The sequence below is a fragment of the Aegilops tauschii genome, chromosome 3, assembly GCF_002575655.3.
Source record: "Aegilops tauschii subsp. strangulata cultivar AL8/78 chromosome 3, Aet v6.0, whole genome shotgun sequence".
Lineage (NCBI taxonomy): Eukaryota > Viridiplantae > Streptophyta > Magnoliopsida > Poales > Poaceae > Aegilops > Aegilops tauschii.
This window is the reverse complement of record NC_053037.3, coordinates 118518450-118539389: the sequence shown is the minus strand read 5'-3', so window position 1 is coordinate 118539389 and position 20940 is coordinate 118518450. Positions and strand designations below refer to the sequence as shown.

Genomic DNA, 20940 nt, shown 5'->3' with positions numbered 1-20940 from the left:
TTTCCAATAAGTTGGTTGCTCGCTCCATTGTTCCGGAGAACGGAGTCTTGGTCATCTTACCCATGAGGCATGGTTCGCACGTGTCAATTGATTCGTAATCAAGAGACTCCAAAAGTCCATCTGCATGGAGCTTCTTCATGCGCTTGACACCAATGTGACCAAGGCGGCAGTGCCACAAGTATGTGGGACTATCGTTATCAACTTTACATCTTTTGGTATTCACGCTATGAATATGTGTAACATCACGTTCGAGATTCATCAAGAATAAACCATTGACCAGCGGAGCATGACCATAAAACATATCTCTCATATAAATAGAACAACCATTATTCTCGGATTTAAATGAGTAGCCATCTCGAATTAAACGAGATCCTGATACAATGTTCATGCTCAAAGCTGGCACTAAATAACAATTATTGAGGTTTAAAACTAATCCCGTAGGTAAATGTAGAGGCAGCGTGCCGACGGCGATCACATCGACCTTGGAACCATTCCCGACGCGCATCGTCACCTCGTCCTTCGCCAGTCTCCGTTTATTCCGTAGTTCCTGTTTTGAGTTACAAATATGAGCAACCACACCGGTATCAAATACCCAGGAGCTACTACGAGTACTAGTAAGGTACACATCAATTACATGTATATCATATATACCTTTGGTGTTGCCGGCCTTCTTGTCCGCTAAGTATTTGGGGCAGTTCCGCTTCCAGTGACCACTTCCCTTGCAATAAAAGCACTCAGTCTCAGGCTTGGGTCCATTCTTTGACTTCTTCCCGGCAACTGGCTTACCGGGCGCAGCAACTCCCTTGCCGTCCTTCTTGAAGTTCTTCTTACCCTTGCCTTTCTTGAACTTAGTGGTTTTATTTACCATCAACACTTGATGTTCCTTTCTGATCTCCACCTCCGCTGATTTCAGCATCGAATATACCTCAGGAATGGTCTTTTCCATCCCCTGAATATTGAAGTTCATCACAAAGCTCTTGTAGCTCGGTGGAAGCGACTGAAGGATTCTGTCAATGACCGCGTCATCCGGGACATTAACTCCCAGCTGAGACAAGCGGTTGTGTAACCCAGACATTCTGAGTATGTGCTCACTGACAGAACTATTTTCCTCCATTTTACAGCTGAAGAACTTGTCGGAGACTTCATATCTCTCAACCCGGGCATGAGCTTGGAAAACCATTTTCAGCTCTTCGAACATCTCATATGCTCCATGTTTCTCAAAACGCTTTTGGAGTCCCGGTTCTAAGCTGTAAAGCATGCCGCACTGAACGAGGGAGTAATCATCAGCACGTGATTGCCAAGCGTTCATAATGTCTTGGTTCTCTGGGATGGGTGCTTCACCTAGCGGTGCTTCTAGGACATAATCTTTCTTGGCAGCTATGAGGATGATCCTCAGGTTCCGGACCCAGTCCGTATAGTTGCTGCCATCATCTTTCAGCTTGGTTTTCTCTAGGAACGCGTTGAAGTTGAGGACAACGTGGGCCATTTGATCTACAAGGCATATTGTAAAGATTTTAGACTAAGTTCATGATAATTAAGTTCATCTAATCAAATTACTCAATGAACTCCCACTCAGATAGACATCCCTCTAGTCATCTAAGTGAAACATGATCCGAGTTAACTAGGCCGTGTCCGATCATCACGTGAGACGGACTAGTCAAGATCGGTGAACATCTCCATGTTGATCGTATCTTCTATACGACTCATGCTCGACCTTTCGGTCCTCCGTGTTCCGAGGCCATGTCTGTACATGCTAGGCTCGTCAAGTCAACCTAAGTGTATTGCGTGTGTTCCGAGGCCATGTCTGTACATGCTAGTCTCGTCAACACCCGTTGTATGCGAACGTTAGAATCTATCACACCCGATCATCACGTGGTGCTTCGAAACAACGAACCTTCGCAACGGTGCACAGTTAGGGGGAACACTTTCTTGAAATTATTATAAGGGATCATCTTACTTACTACCGTCGTTCTAAGCAAATAAGATGCAAAACATGATAAACATCACATGCAATCAAATAGTGACATGATATGGCCAATATCATTCTGCTCCTTTGATCTCCATCTTCGGGGCGTCATGATCATCTTCGTCACCGGCATGACACCATGATCTCCACCATCATGATCTCCATTATTGTTTCTTCATGAAGTTGTCACGCCAACGATTACTTCTACTTCTATGGCTAATGCGTTTAGCAATAAAGTAAAGTAATTTACATGGCGTTATTCAATGACACGCAGGTCATACAAAAAATAAAGACAACTCCTATGGCTCCTGCCGGTTGTCATACTCATCGACATGCAAGTCGTGATTCCTATTACAAGAATATGATCAATCTCGTACATCACATATATCATTCATCACATCTTCTGGCCATATCACATCACAAGGCACATGCTGCAAAAACAAGTTAGACGTCCTCTAATTGTTGTTGCAAGTTTTTACGTGGCTTGTATAGGTTTCTAGCAAGAACGTTTCTTACCTACGTAAAACCACAATGTGATATGCCAATTTCTATTTACCCTTCATAAGGACCCTTTTCATCGAATCCGTTCCGACTAAAGTGGGAGAGACAGACACCCGCTAGCCACCTTATGCAACTAGTGCATGTCAGTCGGTGGAACCTGTCTCACGTAAGCGTACGTGTAAGGTCGATCCGGGCCGCTTCATCCCACAATACCGCCGAAACAAGATAAGACTAGTAGCGGCAAGAAGAATTGGCAACATCTACGCCCACAACTGCTTTCTGTTCTACTCGTGCATAGTAACTACGCATAGGCCTGGCTCATGATGCCACTGTTGGGGATCGTAGCAGAATTTTAAAATTTCCTACGCATCACCAAGATCCATCTATGGAGTATACTAGCAACGAGGGGAAAGGAGTGCATCTACATACCCTTGTAGATCGCGAGCGGAAGCGTTCAAGTGAACGGGTTGATGGAGTCGTACTCGCCGTGATCCAAATCACCGATGACCGAGTGCCGAACAGACAGCACCTCCGTGTTCAACACACGTACGGAGCAGCGACGTCTCCTCCTTCTTGATCCAGCAAGGGGAAGGAGAGGTTGATGGAGATCCAGCAGCACAACGGCGTGGTGGTGGAAGTAGCGGGGATCCCGGCAGGGCTTCGCCAAGCACAAGCGGGAGGGAGAGGTGTTGCAAGGGGAGAGGGAGGCGCCAGGGGCTGTCGTCTTGCTGCCCTCCCTCCCCCCAACTATATATAGGCCCCTGGGAGGGGGGCGCCGGCCCTGGATCCCATCTACAAGGGGGGGCGGCAGCCAGGGGGGAAATTGCCCCCCAAGGCAAGTGGGGCGCCCCCACCCCTAGGGTTTCCAACCCTAGGCGCAGGGGGAGGCCCATGGGGGGGCACCCCAGCCCACTAAGGGCTGGTTCCCTCCCACTTCAGCCCATGGGGCCCTCCAGGACAGGTGGTCCCACCCGGTGGACCCCCGGGACCCTTCCGGTGGTCCCGGTACAATACCGATAACCCCCGAAACTTTCCCGGTGGCCGAAACTTGACTTCCTATATATAATTCTTCACCTCCGGACCATTCCGGAACTCCTCGTGACGTCCGGGATCTCATCCGGGACTCCGAACAACTTTCGAGTTTCCGCATACTAATATCTCTACAACCCTAGCGTCACCGAACCTTAAGTGTGTAGACCCTACGGGTTCGGGAGACATGCAGACATGACCGAGACGCCTCTCCGGTCAATAACCAACAGTGGGATCTGGATACCCATGTTGGCTCCCACATGTTCCACGATGATCTCATCGGATGAACCACGATGTCGAGGATTCAATCAATCCCGTATACAATTCCCTTTGTCAATCGGTACGTTACTTGCCCGAGATTCGATCGTCGGTATCCCAATACCTTGTTCAATCTCGTTACCGGCAAGTCACTTTACTCGTACCGTAATGCATGATCCCGTGGCTAACTCCTTAGTCACATTGAGCTCATTATGATGATGCATTACCGAGTGGGCCCAGAGATACCTCTCCGTCATACGGAGTGACAAATCCCAGTCTCGATCCGTGTCAACCCAACAAACACTTTTAGAGATACCTGTAGTGTACCTTTATAGTCACCCAGTTACGTTGTGACGTTTGGCACACCCAAAGCACTCCTACGGCATCCGGGAGTTGCACGATCTCATGGTCTAAGGAAAAGATACTTGACATTGGAAAAGCTCTAGCAAACGAACTACACGATCTTTTATGCTATGCTTAGGATTGGGTCTCATCCATCACATCATTCTCCTAATGATGTGATCCCGTTATCAATGACATCCAATGTCCATAGTCAGGAAACCATGACTATCTGTTGATCAACGAGCTAGTCAACTAGAGGCTTACTAGGGACACGTTGTGGTCTATGTATTCACACATGTATTACGATTTCCGGATAACACAATTATAGCATGAACAATAGACAATTATCATGAACAAATAAATATAATAATAACTATTTATTATTGCCTCTAGGGCATATTTCCAACACACACAGTCCCGGACACACAGTCCTCATCGTATTCTCCTTGAGCTAAGGTCACACAGACCTTGCCCAATCACTCGTGGTAAGTCTTCAGGTGACTTCCAAACCTTCACAAACTTGGTCACTTGGCGATCCACAATTTCCTCTTGGATGCTCAGACCATGACGCCTAACCGTCTGGAAGAAGCACAGTCTTCAAAGGTAACAAGAGTCGGATCTACGCAAGATCAATATCTTCAGTGATGCTCAATCACTTTGGGTTTGTAGGTGTTTGGGTTTGGGTTTTTCCTCACTTGATGATTTTCGCTCAAAGTCCTCGTAGGATGGGATGCTCTCAAATGACAAGTGTCAGTTTCTCTCGGAGCAGCCAACCAGCTAGTGGTTGTAGGGGCGGCTATTTATAGCCTAGGGAGCAGCCCGACATGATAAGACATAAATGCCCTTCAATGATATGACCGCTAGGTGGGTAGATATTTTGGGACAGCTGGCGCATAGCACAGCAACGGTCGGAATTTTGAGTATCAAATACCTCAGGGCTATCATGTTCCTCACTGTGTAGGCAATCCACACTGGCGAATTCCTAACTCCTCAGTCAGAACAAATTTCTCAGAGACCAGAAGAACTTTGTCTCTGTCACTGAAGAAATTGACTGAGCTGTATGAGATTTTCAATGGCTTCACTCGAAGGGATTGGTAAGTGTAGGATTTGAGTTGAGCATCATTTGGAAATTTTTCCTTAGTATTTCCTCGACCCCTTTAACAGTACGGTGTTTCCTATGACTAAAGAAAGAGAAAATGAAACTACGAAAACAAAAGTCTTCACGCTTCATGTTCCTCGAATAATGCCAGGTCTTCAAGGTCACACCAATTTCTTCACTTTCAAAGTCTTCAGAAATCCAAAGTCTTCAGTCGAAGACATTCATTTTTAGGGGTCGACTTTCTCTATAAATATCAAACTCCTCATAGACTTATAGACCTGTGTACACTCACAAACGCATCAGTCCCTTAACCTATAAGTCTTCAATACACCAAAATCACTAAGGGGCACTAGATGCACTTACAACCTACATGTGTGGTAACTCACAAGACTGAAGAAAAGTTACACCTAACACCAAAACTACCAACAAAACTGAAGAAAATGACACCTAACACTGAAACTGAAGAAGCAAATCCTCATGTGAGAAAAACTGATACTTGAGACTAAGAAGATTGCTGCACATCACTGAGGAACATGTGATCATGGGAGTCGATAGATCAAACAAGATGTGATACGGAAGATCTAGCTTTGGTGCCATGCCAAATGACCTGGGAGGCTGACTAACCTAATAGTGGCCACTCTTTTATATTGTCATCACTGAGTAGGAATATAACTACACAATTGGTTACAATGCCCGTGAGGCAAGAAAGAAGATTTAGAAGAAACCTACCCCTTATAACTTGAGATCGGCTATAAGATTGTTGGATGCCTAAACCAACTATTATATTGTGATGAGGGTGTCTAAAGCCAGAATGTGTTCAACAGTCTTCAGAATGTTTAATTTATAGCCATTGCCATAATTTGCCACATTTTTGTTGGCTAAGCTGTGACAAGCCACAAAACATTTGGATGTGAAATTGCTCGCCACAAGTTGTGCAAAGATTGATAAAAGTATGGGTCTAGCTAAGAAAGTATGGAATGACACAAGCAAAAAATCATTACCGATCTTAGCACACACTCCCTCCGTAGTGTCAAAAATCGTCTTATATTTCGATATAGAGGGAGAATTGCGGCAAGACGCAAAAAGTTTGGCAGGGAATTGTCGCGTTAAGTTGTGGAAAGTTTGGCATAATCTGAGTATGGCTAAGAAAATGCAGGCGTGCTAGAATTGTGGTGGTAGAACAAATAACACCATTTTTTTTGGCAAGATGTCCTTAGTTCAAATTTCGATAGGTGGGTTGTATAGGTATTCATTTATCGATTACTTCACTGAGGCTTTGAAGAACATCATTGTTAACTTGCTGATTAATTCCTACTCATAGGTCCAGCGAGTAGCCAATAAACTGATAAATCGAATGATTAATTAATTGATTAGTCTATTAATCTCTACTCATCAGCCAACCGAGCAACTACCGGTTAATAAATTTCTTCAACAATGGTTTTCTTATTTGTTTAATTGAAAAATATAGTAGGGAGGCCCCTACTTTTTGTAAATAAGATGAACATGAGTCGCATTCATGAACACTTTTTTTCAAGAGTACGCCTTGGTGTACCATATTTTTATAGAAGGCAGAAGATCAAGTACAAAAGATTACGACTTGATGCGAACAACAAGTGTAGTTAACTACACACCCACACTTACAACACTTACAGACACAACACGAAGGAGCATGTCCTAGACAGAACATCTAGCCGCGTCTCGGCCGGCACCGAACAACAGAAAGAACAACAACTACAAACGAGCAATCCTTGTCGACGCACCAACCATCCATGATTGCCAAAGAGAAAGACGGCGAATGGGTAGCGGGACTCAGACGGACCCGAGAAAGCCAGCATCTTTGATATCCCGGCCGCTGCGTACATAGCGCCTAAGAAATCCGCCTGGACCAGCGGCCAACTCCATCTCCCTCCCCGCAGCCTCCAGCACCTTGCCGGCGTCGCACACAACCGATGGGCGCCACCACTCCGCAGCCATCGCCGGCAACCGCTCGCACGCCACACCAGGCCAAACACCGCCGCACCGCTGCAAGCAGGGCCCACCGCGCCGCCCCCTCCGTCGGCGCCTGCTGGAGGTTCACCTCGCGCCAGATCCGCCTCTGCTGGCTCCCGGCCACTCGCCGCCGCTCCCAACGCTCCTCGTCATGCGCCTCCAACCAGGGAAACCCCCCGCGCCGCCCACTTGGCGCCGCTCCCCCGCGCGAGGGAGGCACGCCGGGACGCGCCGACCGTCCCCGCCGTCTTTGACGGACGGGCGCCGCCACCACCGCCGGCACCGGCGGCGGTAGTGGCCAGGGGAAGGGGGGAGGGGAGGGACTTGCGGCGGCGGCTAGGGTTTTGGCCCCCCGGAGCCGCCCGCGCGAGCAGCTCGGGAGGGGAGGGGAAAGTCGGGGGACCTTGTATTCGTGAAGACTTGGACCCAGGTGGCCGAGTTGTACGTCGGCTCTACTCTAGCTTTATTACAACAGAGCAGTCAGAATAGTTCTTTGCTTGTGGAAGGAGCAAATCCTGAACGCCGTACCACAGGACTAGAAAAAGAGAATGCGCGACAAAATTATGCCGATTCAAGTCGACTTTATGCTTATGGAAGGTCTGTAATTGCTTGAGATGGTGAAGATCTCAATCCGGAAATCTCGATATTACTAGGTTCATAAAATGACATGAGCTTATGGTCTCGAAAGAAAATAAAAGGACCTGAAACTTAGTAGCCCTGGCTCGTTAACCGTACTATACTAAAAAGCAGGTCGCGCTTGATGCCTTGCTTGCTGTAGCAAAAGATGTAAAGCGCCATGCATGAAGAGGCACAAACGTCCGAATAAAGTCGAAAGAGACGAACACAAGCTGAATCACTAGACGCTTCCACACCCCAGACCGCGATCGAGTCGAGCGATCTAACAAGCGCATGGAGTCCTCGCTCTGCACAGCATCGCGCGCCACGGTGACCGGAGCACGTGCCGCTCCGGGTGCCGGCATGCGACGCCGCCGCGCCCCGGCCCGTGCCAGCGCGTCGGGACGATGGAGGCCTCGCGCGCTGCGCGCCCAGGCGAGCGCGACGGAGTCGGAGCCCCTGGCACCGGCGAAGGGAGGCCAGCCGGCGCTGCCCTGGTCCGCGCTCAGGGTGGGCGCGGGCGTCGCGCTCGCGCTGACCTTGGGCGGCGCCTCGTGGTCAGCGCGCGGCGGCGGCACCGGCGCCGTCCTCGTGCAGCCTGCCATGGTGTATACGCTCAACGCCGTCACGGACGGAGCGGAGCGGGGCGGCACCGCGTCGGCGGCGGTGAGGACGAGCGTGGGCGCGCTCTCGGACTCGTTGTTCCGGCGTGAGGACGCGCCCAGAGAAAATGCCACGCTCATGGACCTCGTCTTCGAGCAAGTCACCAAGGAGGTTCTCTCTCTGCTTGTGCGATGCCATTGCTTTTATTGGACTCGTGTAATGATCGAGTTGGAGCTTGTGTTCATGCCATGCGCAGCACATCGGCGACAGGGGGAAGCTGACGAGCCTGCTGCAGAAGGAGTGGGCGGCGTCGCGCGACTCGGAGAGAAAGCTCGACCTCGGCTTGCTGCTCACCGACGTGCTCATCAATCAGGTGACTTCTTGTCTTCCATTCCTGTGCTCTGTGAAGACGAATTAACCGTTCTGACACATTGTTTAATCACCACGCAGAGAGAATGGCAGAGGGCAAAAGAAGTCTGCCAGCAGCTGACTGGCCGCTACCAACGTGACTCGAGGCCATATTTACATTTGGTAAATGCTTCCTTGCCACCGCTAATACAGCCTGCCTAGCCTGCATGTGATCAATTTCTTGTGTGCTCAACTCTGTTTTGTCCAGGCCGTGGTGAACATGATGATGGCGGTGGAGACCATGCTATCTCCGGAGACGGCCACCGCCGACGACATCGAGAAGATGTCCAAGAACGCCATGGACGCCTGGAAAGAATTCAAGAACAAGTACGAGCTGGCCAAGGGATCAACGGAGTCCAGCACCTAGCCCCCCTGATACACTGCTGACGTTTCTTCTGGCCTGAAGGCAATGTTTGTGTTGAGTGCTGACCACTCTTGTGACGCATCTTTGTGCCTTGCTAGCGTAGTTGCGTGTGTACTGTGTAGTTGATTCAGTGCCTGTGAGTTCATGTACTCATGAAGTCTTATCTCTTTGTGTGCTTTGTGGCTACCAAATTTCCCCTGTGTCATATTGACGAAGAGTGCAATCTTCAGACCGTACGAGAAGTATGAAACACCACGTATGCATATATTTTACACACTAGTCTGATACTCCCTCCGTAAACAAATACTAGCGGTTAGTGCGCGGCGGCAAAGTAGCTATTTAGTTTTTTCGTCCTAAGACTTGGTCGGTGGCAAAGTAGTTTATACAAGGAAAAAGTACATCTAGTTGGTACATGCATAAGTGGTCTACAACTGAGTTTCTAATCCTGTTAGCGATATACTTCCTCCGTTCAAAATTACTTGTCGCAGAAATGAATGTATTTAGACGTATTTTAGTTTTAGATACATCCATATCCAAGACAAGTAATAGTGTCGCAGAAATGGAGTAGTTGGTACATCTAGTTGGTAACGATATAGTTGGTAATGGATGCAGAATTGTGAAGCTCGAGTATTCTTCTTAGACCTGAGATGTTGATTCTCCAGCTGAGTTTGTCGGTGTTATGTAGTGATAGATAGACGAAGCTAGTTCTTCTAATCTTGTTCTTGATGGTTTTTAAACAATGTTGAAGTTGTTGTATGCACGTCCTGGTTCTCGACGGATTGGCAAAATGACTTGATATTGGAGGCAAACTTTTTACTGTTTCTGTATTTCTAATCGAGTGCGGCGTTTTGATGCCCAGACTCATCTGCACCCGTCCAAAACAAATCCAAAAAATTCAAAACAAATCCAAAAAATTCCAATTTTTTTGCATGGTAGAATTTTTTTTCACGTGAGGTCCGCTTAAATTTTTAACTCATTTGGACTTCTAAGAAGCTCTATGCAAAAAAGACAAATCGGGTCAGCACACATAAACAGTAAACATTTTTACAGACCCCGAATTTATCTTTTTTACCGAGAGCTGCTCAGATCTCCAAATGATTTGAAAATTGAAGCGTACCTCACGCATCAAATTATCTACCACACACAAAAAATTTGGATTTTTTTGAATTTTTCTAGTACTAATTTTGTTTTTTTTTTGTAGGGGAGGGTGCGGCTGAGCCTAGGCTCAGAAGTGGATTGCCGTTTCTAATCCTTCGTCTTTAGTCTTGCTCCATTCAATAATAGTGTTGTTTCCTTTTTCCTTCTTGGGTGGGTGTGTGTGTGTGTGTGTGGGGGGGGGGGGGGGGGGGTTTAATAGTGTTGTTTCGAGACCTAAAATCACAAAGCTCGGTGTTAGTAGCACGGGCATACACCTAAATTTACCATGTTTAGAGTAGATACAACAACCAAACATTTAAACTATCCTTGCTCACATCATCATCATCAAAGAGATTGCACACTTCACCGAAATATTAGTAGCATGTCTTAAATATTATTCCAGAACAAAAACTGAGTACTTAAACAGTCATAAAAAGTATAAATCGCATGTGTGTGATCTTGTATGCAATATAAAAGAAGTGCAAAGATATGGATCAAGAAAAGAATTAAGAAATAGAACAACTAATATTAGTTATCGAGCCTAAATGTTAATGGTGTTTGACATGTACATCATATTATAGCTCCCAGCATACCTTTGAATATAGTGTGTCCTTGTATCAGCACATATGAGATACTGATACAAATTATTTTTTGATGTGAGTCAAATATCAGCATAAGAAATAGCCAAAGCTCTAAGCGAACCCCGTCTAAACCTATCATTGATTCCGAGTTATTAGCGTTAAAATCACTGAGAATATGAAAGAGAATAAAATTCAGATATTGCTTTTTCTGAAATCGTACCTATCATTCATTGTTGCGGTGCTGGCTTTCATTGCAGTATGATGCTCATATGCAGCATCTACTTCAGAAATATGCACATCTCTAGCAGCACATATTTGCTAAGTTCGCAGAAAAATAATTCACCAAAAAACGTTGTTGTGATAACACCTCAAGAAAGATAACAGAAGAAAATGCCCATACTACAATAATCCTTCCTCAAATCTTTAGTAATCATCAAAGTAGGCAAAGTGGCATCCCATCTATACACAACTTGATTTGTACTTGCCGGAAAGATGTTCATGAATTGTAATGTTCGATCTTTGACCCTAAATGAATGCCCAGCAACTTGATATTCAATGGCGCTAGAATACAAATTCGCCAAATACAGATTCAACCTTACAGCCTCAAAACCACTCTGATGGTGCAGGCAAATTTGATATTTTTGACCTCTGAACGAAATCATTTCACAAAATAAATTGTCCCTAAAAAAAATTTCACTCAGCTGATCTTTTTGAGTGGCGTTCGACATGAAGGCGCCACACTACACTGTGCAACGCCTGACTGACAGGCGCTACACGCCTGGCCAGCGTCGCATCCCAAACTGCTTAAAAATTACTAAGTCAGTGTGCAACGCCTAAGAGTTAGGCGGCGCTGCATATTGACTTAGTATTTTTCGGATCGCCCGGATGCGACGTTGGCTAGGCTGACAGACGCTGTACAGTGTAGTGTGACGCCTTTGTGTCGGTCGCCACTTAAAAAGGTCAGCCGAGTAAAATTTTTTAAGGGCAGTTCATTTTATGAAATGATTGGTCAAAATTGTCAAATTTGCCGACGGTGCATCTACATACAGAAAGGGCAAAAAAGCACCTCCCACTGAGAGAAAAGACAGTCCTGACTTCAAAACATCGGTTTCTCACTTGTGGTCTTAATGGTCAGGAACCAAAAACAGAAAGATGTCCATTATATCAGGTTGCTAACTGGATGTCATTGACTCTGAATAATCACTTACACTTCGTACGTCATTTGCTATGGTTGTGTTCAGTGTAAGTAAATCACAATGTAAATCACAACGACGATGGCGACGCCGATGGCTGACGGGGAGATCACGGACCGCGGCCGCCACCGGCGGATTGGGCGGGGTCGAGATCGAAAACTCAGCGAGTGGACCATGCCGAGGGAGTGCAACCCGTGCAGCGGCGGGCTCGCGCTCTTCAAGGGGCGGCCGAGGGAGCAGCAGCTGACGCAGCCGCCGAAGCCGAAGCTGATCCGCCACACATTCGGCAGAATGACGAACAATCGGCGCCGGTGCTGCCACTGCGCCAACAGCTTCACCTCCGTGCACGTGATATTCTGGCCACTCATGTCCATGGGGTCCGACGTCGACCGTGGCGACATCGCCGATCGACCCCCGCGGAGCTCCTCGGCAGACAAGGGCCGCACTGCGGTGTGCGTGCTATCGCCGTCCCTAGACACGCCGGCGCCCCATCGACCACGCCCGCGCGGTTGCTCGCGATCCAGGCTTAGATCAGCGAGGCCACCGCATCAACGTCTCCTGACAAGAAGAACAACACGACATCTGGCGCCGTGCACGCCCTCGTTGCCTACTCGGAAGCTGCGTTGACGATGACGGCTGCTCGGGTGTTCGCGCTGCATCGCCAACGAAGCCTATTACCACCAATGTTTATCATCTCAGCGATGTTGCCGCCGCGTGTGGTGACGCCGACGTGAAGAAGGCATGCAGAGGCTTCAAGAGGCACCTGCCGGAGATGCTGGTGGGGGACGCCAAGGTGGGAGACCTCATGGACGTCGAGGAGCTACTCGGCTGCCGGAAGAAGCTCAGGTCACGACGGGAACACCATGCAGCCGCGGCCTCATTTATGTCGCTGGCGCGCCTTGTTCATGGCCTCCATGCATGGCTCCCGATGGGGGGCGGCGCCAGCGAAGATGGGAGCCCGACGGTGACCTATGGCGAGCACTTGCCGACGACGAAGATGGGCGTGGGCGCCTTTGAGATTGGGAGCTGGAGATGCATGCGTGAAAAGCGGAGAAGGAAACTAACCCTTTTATACTCTTGTACGGCGGCGAAGCGGTGGGCAGCGGGAGGGGTTCCAGAGAGAGCTAGACACGCAGAGAAGAAACGAGAAGAAACCATATCGCCACAGAAATCACACACGTACGTTCCTGCTCACCACACGTCCTCCACGCGTTAGATTCTCGTGAATAGCTGGCTAAACAAGTTTAACCAGTAAAAGACCAACGACCAGGAGCAACCCAGCACACGCGTCATTTTCTCAGGAGCAGCAAAATAAATTCCAAAAAAACGAGAGAAAAGAATCCCTTACGGGCCTAGTATTCTTAGTATAAGAGGGAGTAGTTTGTGATGTCCTTTGTGTTACCAGTCCAAAAGTTCACCTACCGTGTATCTACCCTACAGTTGAATTCTTTCTTCGGAGCAAAATGAATGGATGAAATGCTACATTTTCAGAGGCCTTGTTTTATTCAGAAGGCTCCCCCCACATCTTCATGAGGTACCCCTCGCAGCTGCTCCCGGCGATGTCTCGCGAGGACGCCATCCTGGCGATCCCCTGCTTCGCCCCTCCTCCACCGCCGCCATTATCGCGCTTCAGGTTGTGCCGGTACTCGACGCTGATGTGCTCCAGCACCTCCACCTCGAACATGTTGATGCTCACCCTGGGGCTCATCTGGTCCCGCACGTAGGCGAAGGCCAGCTGGTCCCGCGGGTTGAACGCCTCCAGCTCGTTGAAGAGCAGGCAGGAGAAGAGGTCGCTCGCCGAGCCGTGCCTCCTGATGATGATCGCCGTGTCCGGCACATCTGCACCACGTCGAGCGAATCAGAATCGAATACATGCAGGCAGGGCACGCGAGCAATTCATCTTGAGTGGATACCTGAAGGGTATGGGAGCTTGCTGGGGGACCATGGCTGCAGGCCGTGGCTGCAGTAGGCCTCCATCTGCGCCCTGATGGCGTCCACGTCGCGCCACTTGCGCCACCGCGCCGTGGCGATCGCCTCCTCCATGGCGTGGAGGTTGAACGGGTGCCTGGAGACCGCCATGTCCGCGCCCTTGCCGGCGAGGAGCGAGTGCACCAGCAGCAGCGGGTCCACCGTGAGCTGCATCTTGGCGTCCACCCACACGCTGAACCTGGCGTTCGGGAACAGCCTGTGCAGCAGGTGCTTCACCACGACGCCGTTCATGGCGGGGTCCTCGTAGGGGAGCTGCTGCTGCTGCAGCGTCACCACGCGCCATGCGCCGACGACCGCGCTGGCCGACGCGACATGCCCGTCTTCCAGGATGCCGTGGCTCGCCAGGACCCGGTGGGTACGGTCGTCGATGAACATGAAGAAGCACGCCGCCTTGACTGTATGGGACCCGAGCCCCTTGGGCTGCCGGATCTTGTCGTGGTCGTTGAAGATCGCCGAGGCGACCACCACCCCTCGGCAGCTCTCCATCGCCAATCTGTCTGAAACCATCAACGTTAAACAAGCGCACTTCCCTTTTCGTGAAGTCGAGTGACATTACTTCGTCGGTCCGAACTAAAAAAGAATCCGTTTTCTTTTTATAAGGGCTAAAATCACTTATTTTTTTGGCTTCAATTTTTACTTCAATTTTTCTATAAAATTGTTTCCGACCAGTTACTACCCAGGATCCCAACCTAACAACTTCATTTCTGTCTAAATTGCGGAGTCAAGCATGGTAACAGTAATGAGTGGAATCCTCGCAAAAATAATAATATGGAAAACTGCTACGCCTCCATCCATTCAAATGTATAGGGTTTAATACATTTTTCGAGATTACATTTTACCGCAGTTTATAGCAATAATATATGACATTCATATTACACGAAGCATATCACCAAATTCGTATTAGAAAGAAGTTTCTAATGATATAACTTTTATATCATACATTTCATATACTCGTATTTTAGAGTGTTAACAATTTTATCAATGATCAAAGACAACCTTAAAAGACATATTAGGGCATCTGCAACGGCAACCCACAAAAATCCTCCCGCATCCGTCCAAGGACACGGATGCAAGAGGACGCCATCCAACCGTAGCGGCATACATTTTCACAACAACTCGAACCAACCGGGCGAAATTTATGCAAACACGGCCGGATTTCATATAAAATGCCGGATTTTCATATAAACATGACGGATTTCAGTATAATAATACCTAATCTAAATCACCGCCCGCGGATCCCTTTGTCTTCATCATGTCCGACAGCCCGATCACTGAACTGTCGGGAGCCTTGGAGGAATATGTTTCGGCGCAAAGGACGGCTCGCTTCCCCACACCTCATCGGAGTGGAACCACCGGCTGATGCTTCAACGGGAGGGGAAGGCAGCGCCTCCACTTTCCGTGGAGCCCATGTGGGATCGACGGAGGTCTTCGCAAGACAAGAGTCAGGCAAGACACCAGCTGTGTACGCCGGCGTCGCCTCGGCGGTGGCCTTCATGGGACCCAAGCGGCGGCGGACTCCCGTGTTCTACTTCTCCTCGATGATGACGGCGGACGTGGAGGCACCGCCGTGCACCCAGCTTATGTCTCTGCCTGCATGGCGCGGTCGCAGGCACGGGCGACGCGGTCGCAGACACGAGAGGCGCGGTACGACGTGGCATCGTCGACGACAACAATGATGCCCGTGTCGTCGTGCTCCCCGACGTGCCGGCGTGGAGCAACTCGCCACTCATCGGGTGGGCCTAGAGCAGCGAGTTACTGAACCACGCGCCGGCTTGGGGCGGCAACTTACTCCGTCGGGCCAGGCGCAGGAGGTGGTGCAGTGAGCTGCCTCGCTCGTATTCGGCTGGCTCGGCGGGCCACCCAGTTGGCTTGTATGCCAGAGAACTGCTCTTCAAAAGCCATCATAAGAGTGGTGAAGGAGGAGATGAGGGGAGTGGCGGAGAGGTGCGATTCTTGCCCGGCATCTGGCCTCGTTTACATAGAGGGCGGACGCGAGGAGCTCGGCCGGTGTAGCATTTAATGTCGGCCTGCTCATGAGCGGATGTGTAGCCGGAGTAGTTTTCTTTGCTTCCACGCGGGTTTAGTGGGGGCGTATGAATGCGGCGAGGAGGCGTGTTCACCCGGGCGTGCAGCGGGCGGCGCCCTCGGCTGGCGAGCCGCTTCAATGGCGGAGGCAGTGAAAGGTCGTGTCCGCCCTGAGCCGCCTTCGATGCGGAGCGATGCTCTCTACAGCGGCAAGAATGCGGGCAGTTAGCGCCGGGTGGGATAAGCGCGGGGGAGTGGGAGGGGTTTTTGGTGGGCCGGGACGGGCAGAACGGGTTTGGGAGCGGTCTGGACTCCCGCGAACCTCTCCCACTTTTGTCTCCGGTTTGCGGGGAAAATCGCGTCCGGACCGACCCGCGAACCAATATAGGTCGACGTTGGATGGGTTCCGCGATCCGGATAGTGCGGTTCGGACGGTTGCGTGAGGTTTGCGGGTCGGCGTTGGAGATGCCCTTAAGCCCTATATTTGGATGGAGGGAGTGCACTTTTTTGAATGCTATAAACCATACATTAAATAGGTCTAAGTTTTACAAAAACACCCTAACAAAAAAAATAAAAATTATAAATGGATGAAGGAAGTCCGCCGCCCTCCCCAACCTGCAAACCAATGGCACGACATGCGCCTAAATAGACTTTCACTCTCTTCTATTGAGCCAAAAAGTAGCTATCCCGCTAAATTTTTCCCAGCGGGCCAAGGTTTGTTTGACATAAAGATAGATAAGTGACCTTACTACGCCGCACGTGCCTACACCGCCGAAACAAGAGAGTCGATGTAACTATGGATGTGAAGTCATCATATACGCTGCCATGAGGGATCATCGACAACAATTCGAAGCACAAACTGTCGACCTAGAAAGAGGTTGAAGGCTAGACGCAATCCAGTCGACGGCAAAAGCCTCGTCGTAGGAGAGGGAGGGCGGAGGCCGGACAAGGAGACCCAACCCCACGTCGATGACAAAAGCATCATTATAGGATCTTATTGACAAGACCACCGTGCCACCGTAAAGCGAGGCTAAAGCATTGTGCTTGACGCTCTCGGCTACAACCCGACAAACTGGATATGGTAAACCAACCATCAGTGCCCCGGGGTGACATCGAAACCAGCGCGAGCAAAATAGGGATGTCACTTGAGGTACTTATTCCTCTGCATCGTTGCTATCACCTCTTAAACGGAAGACACAAGTACACGAAACCTAACAAACTGGAGCGAAACTCACAACGATATGAGTACACCAAAACCTAATTATCTGTGGATTTTTGTATTATTCTTCTAATTCTCCTGATCTTTATATACTCAATAAAGTTGATTGAAAATATATTCGATAGAAATAACTACACCATAAACATGCTCAAGGCAGTCTTCAGTGTATTTTGAGTAGTATCCGACTCCCTCTATTCCAAAAGTGCATTATAGATTTTAGCCTAAGACAAACCTTGTAATGTTTGACCAAGTTAAAAAATTGCACTAGATGCTGATTTTTTTATAAACTTTGTCAAAGTTTACAAATTTTGACTTGCTAAAAAAAATCTATGTACACGATATTTATCACATGCACTAAATATGTTTGTAAGTACAATTTGCCAAAGAGTTGTACCTTAGTGGAGTACTAACTTATGATATGCATTAAATATGTACATAGGTACGATTTTCCATTGACTCGTATCTTTACTGGTGTATCTTATCATTTAACACATTTTATGAGATTTTGTCTAGTTGCATCTTTTAGGTAAAGTTGACGTGATTCTACTAGAGCAAAATACTCCCTCCGTTCGGAATTACTTATTGCAGAAATGGATGTATCAAATACATCTAGATACATCCATTTTCACGACAAGTAATTCCGAACGGAGGGAGTACGAAATAAGGACAAATAACTCACCGGCTTGTGCGAGGGGAAAGTCCTTGAAGAATCCACAGGGGATTTCCACTGCGCTGTCTGTGTGATTGAAGAAGGATCTTCGTTCCTCGGTGGAGAAATTTCCCGCAAACGAGTCCCTCCTGCCGTTCTGGTACCGCAACGCAGGGAATGCACGATGTCTCGCCGAGAGGTTGCGGCCGACGCCATTGATCTCTTGCAAAACGGTGTTATAATCTGCTCGAAGAACGAAATTTGTGGGTCAGAAAGGCAATGAAATGACCGGCGTTTTTGGCATATGGCAATAGATAAAAAAATAAAAAGGCAGAACCATTCACAAGAACGACAATTTGACGGGAAATATTGCGACAAGAAACACAATCCTTGCGAGTTATGGTGCGAATGATCGGATTCTATAGAAAGCGGAGACGATCTCTTCGGGCGGTGGAGGCCGAGACCTGAGAACACGGCCGGGTCGGAGCAGAGCGCGCGCGGGGTGGGGAGTGAGTACTTGTGCACGCCGTAGTCGCGCGGGTACTCGAAGAGCGGCGTCGCCGGAGGGGAGGGGCGGGCGGGGCGGAGGAGGAGGAGGTGGAGGGGCAGGCAGCGCGAGGGGTCGGAGAAGGAGACGTAGAGCGCGAGCGGGAGCGTGGTGAGGAGGTAGAGCAGCGAGAGGCAGAGCAGCTTGGACTGCAGCAGCGGGGGCCTCCGCACGCGCACCCACGCCATGCCGCTCGCGCTCGCCCCAGCCAGAGCGCGCGCGCGGACGTGTCACCCAGTTTGTTTCGACTCTTTGAGCTGAGTGATCGGGTCACACGGGGAGCGGAGATCGGGGGTCCTCGTGCATGCCGCACGTCCGTTACGGAGAGAAAAACGACCTGCCGTGCCCGTGGTCCTGCATGCCGCACGTCTGTTACGGAGAGAAAAATGAGCTGCCGGCTATTTATCGTTTCTCATGCGCCACAAAATGTTTAGTACTGTACGTCGATGGTAGCACGTAGACACTCCCTGTTTGTAGCGATGCTCCAAGAGAGAGTGCAGTCGGTGTAGTGAGAATCACCGTTTCTGTTTGAGGTGACGGAAGAAACCTGGACTCGACTCCTCTGTTTGATTCTTCAGTTGCAGCGCCGGTGTGATAGCCGGGGATATTTATAGGAAACGTATCATCGGAACAATCTTCTCAAATGCGAAAGAAAGCAACAGGCCGCCAAAACGGCAAACAGTTTGTTGCACCAAAAGAGGCACTTTATTGCTCGCAAGTCCATACAGCGCAAAACAGTTCACTATTTCGCTTAAGCAGTTTATAAGGCACCACCATTATTCGTCCGGTTATATAGAAGCTTAAAAGACAAGACACTCATATACGAGTTCACTGATTGATCTAGCCAGTTACATGTCAGACGCGGCCATGGTGTCGAAGAGCATCCAGATCTCGTTGACCCTGCCGCTGAACTCGAACGGCGAGTTGTACTGCGCCACGGTGTACTCGGACGCCGGGTCGGCCTTGCGGCCGTCGGACACGGCGGCGGCCCACCTGGTCCCCTGCAGGCTGGCGTCGAGCAGCGCGGCCTGCTTGCCGACGTCGGCGTCGGCCACGAAGCCGCCGAACCGGCGCACGGCCGCGTACCTCGCCCCGGCCCACCTCTGCACGTGCAGGCCCTCGGCCGGCGGCGGGTCCGCCTGGTTCTTCGCCGGCACGTAGAAGCTGACCACGAAGGAGGAGACGCAGAAGGGCCCGTCGCTGGGCGCCACCCGCGTCAGCACCGGCGCCGTCATCTCGATCGTCTCGTTGTAGGCGTTCTTCCCCTGGATGTACTTGAAAAGCCTGGCCCATGCAAACAAGCGAAGCCCGTTACTGTTATCCCAGGCCCATTTGTTTAGGCCCACGTGAAGCCCAAAAGAGAGCTTCACTGGCGCACTACTGCTGCAATGGCGAAGGGAGCGGCGTGCTTACTGGAGGAAGCCGGAGCGGGTGGCGTCGACGAGCGAGATGTCCTCGATGGGCGCGGTGGACACCCACATGGCGTCCTTGTACCGCCGGATCTCGAACCCGTTGGCGCTGTCCACCACGTCGTACGCCGGGCACTCGATGCGCTCGCACGACGGCGGCACGGCGGCGCCCGCGCCGAGGGCAAGCAGGGCGGCCGCGGCGAGTAGGAGGAGCATGCCGCTCCGCCGCGCCATGGTTTTTCGGTGGGGAGTGGAGTGGGGGATGGGAATTGTGGGGCTCGGGTGCGTGCGTGCCTCTGGGGATTGATTGGTGGTGGTGGGATAAATACGGCTCGGCCGCGGCTCAGGGTGGCCGCGGCGGCCGTGCTTCCACGTCGACGGGATTCGAGCACTTGGCCGTCATCGTTCGGGTCTTGAGGATCGAGACTGGCAAGCGGGGGAGAGGGGACACACGTAGACAGTAGAAGCATCGGTTGGTGGTTTCTGAGATGATTTTCACTGTCATATCTGAAGGTGTGATAATACTATCTTGGTATTTCTGTTAAAATTTACTCCCTCCGTCCTATAATATAAGAGCATTTTTGACACTATATTAGTGTAAAAAAAACGTTTTTATATTATGGGACGGAGGGAGTAGAACGCTCGAGGCCTCTCTATTGAATTATTTTACTGCCAGGATGAACGTATATATCCTTTCTTCTTAACACAACCACGCTCTGCTGAAGCTAGAAACAAAATCCTATTGTTTCGTTTGTTAGAGTTGTGTCGAATATTATTATACAAGATAGGTTACGGTTGGACTTAGAATCGTACGGTGTGTGACAGAATATAAAGTCATGTCCAAGTAGGGCACTTGTATCGTAGACCTCTTATATATAGTGGGGCTAGACACATGATGTAACTATGCCAATGTAATAGCACGGGCACGCGGGGGAGCCGGCGGCATTGCGCCGGCGCCCAGGCGACCGGGGTGCGGTATTGTAGCGGTTTCATGGGAGGAGCGCCCGTAGTTAGGCT

General features: G+C 49.8%; 3 protein-coding genes across 3 annotated transcripts; 1 reads left to right on the top strand and 2 right to left on the bottom strand.

Moving 5' to 3' along the window:
• Positions 1-6883: 6883 nt before the first annotated feature.
• On the top strand, positions 6884-9431 carry LOC109750304 (uncharacterized). Its single transcript, XM_020298708.4, has 4 exons — positions 6884-8573; positions 8659-8775; positions 8853-8933; positions 9019-9431. The coding sequence occupies exons 1-4, from the start codon at positions 8094-8096 to the stop codon at positions 9175-9177; spliced, it is 837 nt and encodes a 278-aa protein (XP_020154297.1). The 5' UTR covers positions 6884-8093; the 3' UTR covers positions 9178-9431.
• A 3946-nt stretch (positions 9432-13377) lies between these two features.
• Positions 13378-18781, bottom strand: LOC109739638 (alkaline ceramidase TOD1). The gene is made up of 4 exons (XM_073510104.1): positions 18432-18781; positions 17998-18210; positions 13999-14571; positions 13378-13924 (listed from the first exon to the last, which is right to left on the bottom strand). The coding sequence occupies exons 1-4, from the start codon at positions 18700-18702 to the stop codon at positions 13587-13589; spliced, it is 1395 nt and encodes a 464-aa protein (XP_073366205.1). The 5' UTR covers positions 18703-18781; the 3' UTR covers positions 13378-13586.
• A 415-nt stretch (positions 18782-19196) lies between these two features.
• LOC109750305 (uncharacterized) lies at positions 19197-20279 on the bottom strand. The gene is made up of 2 exons (XM_020309262.4): positions 19928-20279; positions 19197-19798 (listed from the first exon to the last, which is right to left on the bottom strand). The coding sequence occupies exons 1-2, from the start codon at positions 20155-20157 to the stop codon at positions 19363-19365; spliced, it is 666 nt and encodes a 221-aa protein (XP_020164851.1). The 5' UTR covers positions 20158-20279; the 3' UTR covers positions 19197-19362.
• Between the last annotated feature and the right edge of the window lie 661 nt (positions 20280-20940).

Coding starts and splice junctions, on each gene's coding strand:
- LOC109750304 (XM_020298708.4), top strand. CDS start 8,094: ATGGAGTCCTCGCTCTGCACAGCATCGCGCGCCACGGTGACCGGAGCA. Junction 8,776..8,852: donor CCGACGTGCTCATCAATCAG/GTGACTTCTTGT, acceptor ATCACCACGCAG/AGAGAATGGCAGAGGGCAAA. Junction 8,934..9,018: donor CGAGGCCATATTTACATTTG/GTAAATGCTTCC, acceptor TGTTTTGTCCAG/GCCGTGGTGAACATGATGAT.
- LOC109739638 (XM_073510104.1), bottom strand. CDS start 18,702: ATGGCGTGGGTGCGCGTGCGGAGGCCCCCGCTGCTGCAGTCCAAGCTG. Junction 18,211..18,431: donor CGACCCGGCCGTGTTCTCAG/GTCTCGGCCTCC, acceptor TTCTTCGAGCAG/ATTATAACACCGTTTTGCAA. Junction 14,572..17,997: donor CTTTCCCCTCGCACAAGCCG/GTGAGTTATTTG, acceptor TGATGGTTTCAG/ACAGATTGGCGATGGAGAGC.
- LOC109750305 (XM_020309262.4), bottom strand. CDS start 20,157: ATGGCGCGGCGGAGCGGCATGCTCCTCCTACTCGCCGCGGCCGCCCTG. Junction 19,799..19,927: donor ACCCGCTCCGGCTTCCTCCA/GTAAGCACGCCG, acceptor TGCATGGGCCAG/GCTTTTCAAGTACATCCAGG.